This window comes from Seriola lalandi, unplaced genomic scaffold (assembly GCF_002814215.2).
Source record: "Seriola lalandi dorsalis isolate HSWRI2012SDOR001 ecotype SW California unplaced genomic scaffold, Sedor1 jcf7180002054805, whole genome shotgun sequence".
NCBI classification, from domain to species: domain Eukaryota; kingdom Metazoa; phylum Chordata; class Actinopteri; order Carangiformes; family Carangidae; genus Seriola; species Seriola lalandi.
Window position 1 is genome coordinate 4,057 of NW_019525358.1, and position 6,056 is coordinate 10,112.

Genomic DNA, 6,056 nt, shown 5'->3' on the forward strand with positions numbered 1-6,056 from the left:
ATTGTTTGTTTTTCATAGCCGTGGAGGCCCTTTGGGCAGATTGTCAGATAACACTGTGGAACAGGTAAAGAAATTTAAACACCTTCACTGCAGGATATTGAATCAGAGATCAGATATTAACTCCAGCCATTAATTGTTCTATATTGATTTCAGATGAGATTATCAGATGAAGCCATGGCTACCTACAGTGTCACATCAAGAGCAGACAGGTAAATAAAGCATAGACACCTTTAAGGATCTTACACTGATAACGTCCAAATCAACACATTTGACATATAAGCGTTATGCACTAGGAAACTTTGCATGTTGGCAGCCTCAGATGGAAACAATATGCCCTATCTTCGTCGATGAGTATGAGCCAAGTGCCAAGTGCACAGTATAAAGGTGGGAGGAGACACCTGGTGTTTATAATTGTCGGTGTGATTAAATCCACCAAGCAGGTTTGCCACATTGGAGCAAAAGTTCTCCACAGAAGAGATGTAAGTGGCTAATTCACTGATTGCTATGTTTGCATTAGCTTTCGGAGGGATGTGAACACTGCCCATAACAACCAAAGCAAACTTTCCAGGAAGGTAAAATTGTCTAAATTTGACACTGATGTATTCTAGGTGAAGGGATCAGAACTTATTTAGTATTTTACTATTGGTACAACAGTGTTGATTAACCGTAAAATAAATACCACTCCCTTTGGTTTTCATGATAGCTTGGCTGACCCGTTGGCTCAGTGGCGTAAGAGCCTGGTTTGGTTACCGCTTGATCTGGCAGTGTGTTCTGACCAAGTCCTGATCAGGCAGATGGTCTGTCATGGCAACCCATGACACAGTCACGTATTTTGATATTTTGAATTGCAGAATAATCAATAATCCTGTATTGAAATTTTCTCTGCCTCAGTGTTAATGTCTTCCATGATGTGGTCTTGGGGATTCCAAACATCGGCAGCTCTGATCAACTGTATGACGATGACTTTGTAGCAGTGAAGGATGCTGTTGATGAGCTTGTTGGTTGCACAGTAGGTAAGACAGAAAATAAGTTCATACATAACCACATATAGAATGCTCTGCTAACGAGCCATGAGATCAGAACCAAGATCATTCAAATAACAAGAGTTTGATCAGAAACAAACATCAAGTTTGTTACAATTTCTTTTACAACTCTGCCTTGAACCCGTTTCCTTTTCCTCCAAAAACTATTGGACATTTTTAAGTTGACAACATATAACATATTGTGGTATTCACACACACTGAAAACTCATTTTGTCTTGTCTGAATTTTCAGATTGTCCTTACAATGTCACAACTACACCCATAGTGGATAAAACTAAGGTGGATGCGGGATGTAAGTATGACTTCACTGTAGTTTAATTGTTAGGTAGATGTTGTAAGACCTGTACAGAAAGCTGACAGCCATGTATTTCAGCCCTATAAAATAACTGATAACTGCTATGAGCTACTGCTGGAGAGAAGGCTGATGAGAGCCAAGACCATCAGAGATGTTCAGTAAATAACTGAACGAACATTATCACAAGATCCTCAGTAGATCCACAACATCTACTGATGTGCTGGCCCATAACGAACAACTGAATACTTTCTACTGGTATGTTTGTGCGTTCAATATGAACATGACACAGACCAAAGCTTTCACCTTCTCCTACCAACTCAGCTTTTATATGTTACCAAATCTACTGCCATTAAATGAGAGCATCGCAGCCTTGAGTAGCGTTACACACTCACTCAGTTCTGTGTGACAAAGTTTAACTTGCTTTAAGCAGTGCACCCCTCAGGGCTTACTGTAGCTGCAAAGCCGTACAAACCGTATACTCAACTTGACTCAGTTGATACTGATACCAGCTCTTGTACAGACTTGCTGTCAAATTTCCATATGTGACCTGCAGCCTGTACGACAAAGACCAATGAAGAGGCCGCCTGGGAGCTCACGAGCTCACCTGAGTCGTTTCGTGTGCCAGAGTCAGACAGTTAGACAGTTAGGCAGTTAGCCTGCAGATATTACTCCTGATTCCTGCTGCCTGCCAGTTTTGGAGTGACGCGCTGCTGCAGTTTGGTTAACTTACACAACTTTGGCCTTTAGGTCTTTTTTACCTTGGCCATGTCACATGTGATGTACTGAAAAGCTGTGAAACTCAGAAACAGTTTGTTACAAATACGTGGTTGTTGAACTATTAACAACAAACAAACAGAGTGCGTGAATAGGCCTAGTCATGAATAGTGATGCTTTGTTTTACTGATGTGTGTGCTGATCACTTTGCTGTTCGTAAACTGCATAGCCGGGGGCTATGAACTTTAAAAACAATAATACCCACCGGAGACCGAAAATGATTATCTAAAAGAGGACTAAAAGCTGTGCAGAGCTGCAGGCTTGGTGATAATTCTTTGTAGGTTCATCACTATGAGGAACCCGTCACATTACAAGTCTTCAAATTTTCATGCTTTTATTAAGGGACATTACAATCATCTTCAGGCATGAGTGTGTTGTTCATTAAGATATACCCTCAATGACCACTTCAGGTACACATATCAGCCTGCTAAAATAGCCAACTTCTCAACAGTGAATCATGTTGCTGGAATTGAGTACTTAAAGCATCAGATCAGAGATGTGGTAAAGTTTGTATTAACCTTGGAATTGTTTTTCTCTCCAGCTGTATGTAAAAGGCCGGCTGAAGATGATGATGTTGCTGACTTCTACGAAATTGTGCGTGTTGATGGAGTTCTCACATGTGTGACTGTATGCAGCAGTCTACATTCACAGCCTAAAAGATGTTTCAATAAGGGAATCTGCAGAGTGTACAGGCACACTGGACCTTCTTGCGAGTAAGCTAACTGTGTTGTCACTTTGATGTTTTAAAAACTGATGAACTCTTTTGTGTACTGCTTCCAGGAAATACCACAGCCTTGCACTCACAGATTGACAAAAGCTCTGTCTATTTTGGTTTTGCCTACTATGGCAGACATCAGACAGGTTTTCCCTTTTCTGTGTTTCTGCCTTTAACCACTTCCTTGCTTGAAAAATGCTGGCTTGCTACATACAATCCTCAAGGAGGCATTTCATGAACTTGTCATTACTCGTATTTGTTAAAACGCAGCAGTTCACTGTTGTGTAACTTCTTTCTTCCTCTTCTGTTCCAGGTGTCAAAATGTAAATTCCACCTGGTACCTGGGCCACGACTGTAGATTCCCTATACAGAGGACTCCTTTCTATGCCGGGTTAAGCGTGACCCTTGTTTGTCTGCTGGTGACTGTGGTAGCCTTGACTGCATACGTGCTGATCAACAAACACAACCAAACACAGTAAGCTTTTTTCCAGCCATTAGAACTTCAGATTTGTCTCTGAAGTGTGCATGGTTCTTTAGATTGCAGATTATGTTCAAATAATAAGAAAATAAAAGTTCATGTCTGAGAAATTAGGGACATAAACAAGTCTTTTTTTAGTATATGTAAACAATCAACTCCTCTTAAAAAGTGATTATAATGTGTCACTAAAAAGTCTATTTCACGTGATACAGTGAGAAAAGCAGTTTACAATATTAGTTTTCTCTATCGATACAACCATTTCTTCCGCTTATCCGAGACTGGGTTGTGGTGAAAGCAGGTCAAGCAAAGTAGACGAGACGTCCCTCTCCCCAGCAAAGTTTCCCTGCTCCTCCAGGGGGATCCTACGAAGTTCCCAGGTCAGATGAGCTATATCATATAACCTCTCCAGCAAGTTCTGGGCCTAACCCAAAGCCAAAGCTCCTGCCAGTTGGACATGGCTAGAAAACCTCCAATGGGAGGTGCCCAGGATGCATGCTAGTCAGATGCCCGAACCACCCCAACTGGTTCCTTTCAATGTGAAGGAGCAGTGTCTCTACTCCGAAATCCCTCTGGATGTCAGAGCTGCTTACACTATCTCTAAGCCAACCTGCAGAGAAAACCCATTTCAGCCTCTTGTATCGGCAGTCTCATTCTTTCAGTCACTAACCAGAGCTCATGACCATAGGTGAGGGTTGGAGCGAAGATTGACAAATAAATTGAGAGTTTTCCCTTCAAGCTCATCTCCCTCTTCACCACGATGGATGGTCTGGTACAATGCTGCACCAATCCACCTGTCAATCTCCCACTCCATCCTACCCTTACTCGTTAACAAAACCCCAAGATGCTTAAATTCCTTCACTTGGAGCAGAAATTTAATCTCATCCTGAAGAGAGCAATCCACCATTTTCCAGCAGAGAACCATGGCCTCAGACTTGGAGTTACTGACCCTCATCCTGATTGCTTGGCTGCAAACCGCACCAGTGAATGTTGAATGTCCAAGTCTCATGAGGCCAACAGAACCCCATCATCTGCAAATAGCGGGGAGGGAATTCTGAGGCTCCCAAACCAGACACACTCAGCCAGCCACGCCTTGAAATCCTGTCCACGAAAATTACAAACAGGATCGACAGGAAGTGACAACCCTGGTGGAGGCCAACACCCACCAGGAACATGTTTCACTTTCTGCCAGACACAACTCTCACTTTCATTATACAGGGACCAGATAGCTTGTAGCAACGAACTTAGAACCATTCCTGCAGTGCCCCCCACAAGATCCTCCGAGGTACCCAGTCATATGCCTTCTCAGAGTCTACAAAACACATGTATACTGGATGGGCAAACTCCCATCACCCCTACCGGTAGCCTTGTCAGGGTAAAGAATTGGTCCACTGTTCAGTATTGCTCCTGATGAATTTGAGGTTTGACCATCAGTCTGAGCCTCTTTTCCAGCACCCTGACATACGCTTTCCCCGGGGGTCTGAGCACTGTGACACTCCCATAATTCGAGCAAACCTTCCAGTCCCCTTTTTTGAAAATAGGAACCACCACCTCAGTCTGCCAGCGCCAGGCACTGTCCCCAACTCCATGGAACATTGAATAAGCGTGTCAACCAAGAAAGCCCTACAATGTCCACATTCAGCATCTCAGGGCAAATCTCATCCATTCCTGGTGCCTTGCCATTGAGGAGCTTCTTGTCTACCAGCGACCTCTGCCAAGGACATGGGCAAGGCTGCCCCTGAGTCTTCAAACTCTGCCGCTTCCCAGAGGACATGTTTGGTTGTGTTGAGGAGTTGGTTCTTGAGAAAACTTCAAACATGGCTTTTCTACATGTTACTTGATGTGAAGAAAAAATTAAATACAGATGAACACCATAAATAGCGATGTCACCTAAACTATGATGTCATCAGTGACATGGTGAAAAGGAATATAATTTTTTTTTTTTTTTGTAATGAAAGCTAAATGATGAAAAGTTTCCTCTTTGATTGCAGGAGCAGGTACAATGTGAAGCCTGTGGACGAGTGGCTGAATGAGGACTATGAATGGTCCAGATCTGACAGCCCGACTGACACATATAATGCTGGTAAGTTTACAATGGACTTAATGCAGTAATAGTGTAGTAACAACCACTAAGTACTGATGTAATACTGTAGTAATAACTAATGAGTATTCATGTAATAATGTAGCAATAACTACTGAGTGCTCTTTTTTTTCTTAACGTCACTGATTCCTTAGTTTCTGTTCTATGCATTAGTAGGACAGTGTAGATCTGTGTGTTGGTCATCCTTTCATCACTTTATAAACATGAAATTTATTCTGGTGGATGTGTGTGATTCTCTCATAACCACTAACTTTTTTGTATTTTTAGGAGTGTACAGAAACCCTTCATTCACACATGAAGAATCAGGCAGGCTACCTGTACCTGTCTACCAGCTGAATCAGCCTTCTTTGTATACTGACGACACACAGTCCAGCCCATCAGCGAGCATTTACTCACCATCGCAAACAGGGAATAATACTCCATTTTCTCATGGCAGTCAGGCCTTACCCCACAGAGACTTGTCATCCAACCTGCCGGTCAGTGCATCTCTGCAGAAACACAGAAGATCAGTGTTCAGTGGTGTGTGAGCACATTGAAGGTTTGGTCATGTCAATAATTCTTTCTTTCTTTCTCTCTCTCCACAGATGAGGATAAGCAGGCCTCAGATCAGAATTTCCTCGGACGTCTGAGCAGGGAATTGCAAAGCGACTGGAC

General features: G+C 42.7%; 1 protein-coding gene across 1 annotated transcript in view; it reads left to right on the forward strand.

The window, feature by feature from the left end:
• Positions 1-6,056, forward strand: part of LOC111669675 (uncharacterized) — a 10,104-nt gene extending 4,048 nt beyond the window's left edge. The window contains exons 6-14 of the mRNA XM_087179249.1: positions 19-64; positions 154-209; positions 892-1,013; positions 1,275-1,334; positions 2,653-2,824; positions 3,140-3,301; positions 5,293-5,384; positions 5,670-5,878; positions 5,987-6,056. Coding sequence (XP_087035375.1) covers positions 19-64; positions 154-209; positions 892-1,013; positions 1,275-1,334; positions 2,653-2,824; positions 3,140-3,301; positions 5,293-5,384; positions 5,670-5,878; positions 5,987-6,031 — 964 coding nt within the window. The 3' untranslated portion in view covers positions 6,032-6,056. The remainder of the gene's footprint in view (positions 1-18; positions 65-153; positions 210-891; positions 1,014-1,274; positions 1,335-2,652; positions 2,825-3,139; positions 3,302-5,292; positions 5,385-5,669; positions 5,879-5,986) is intronic.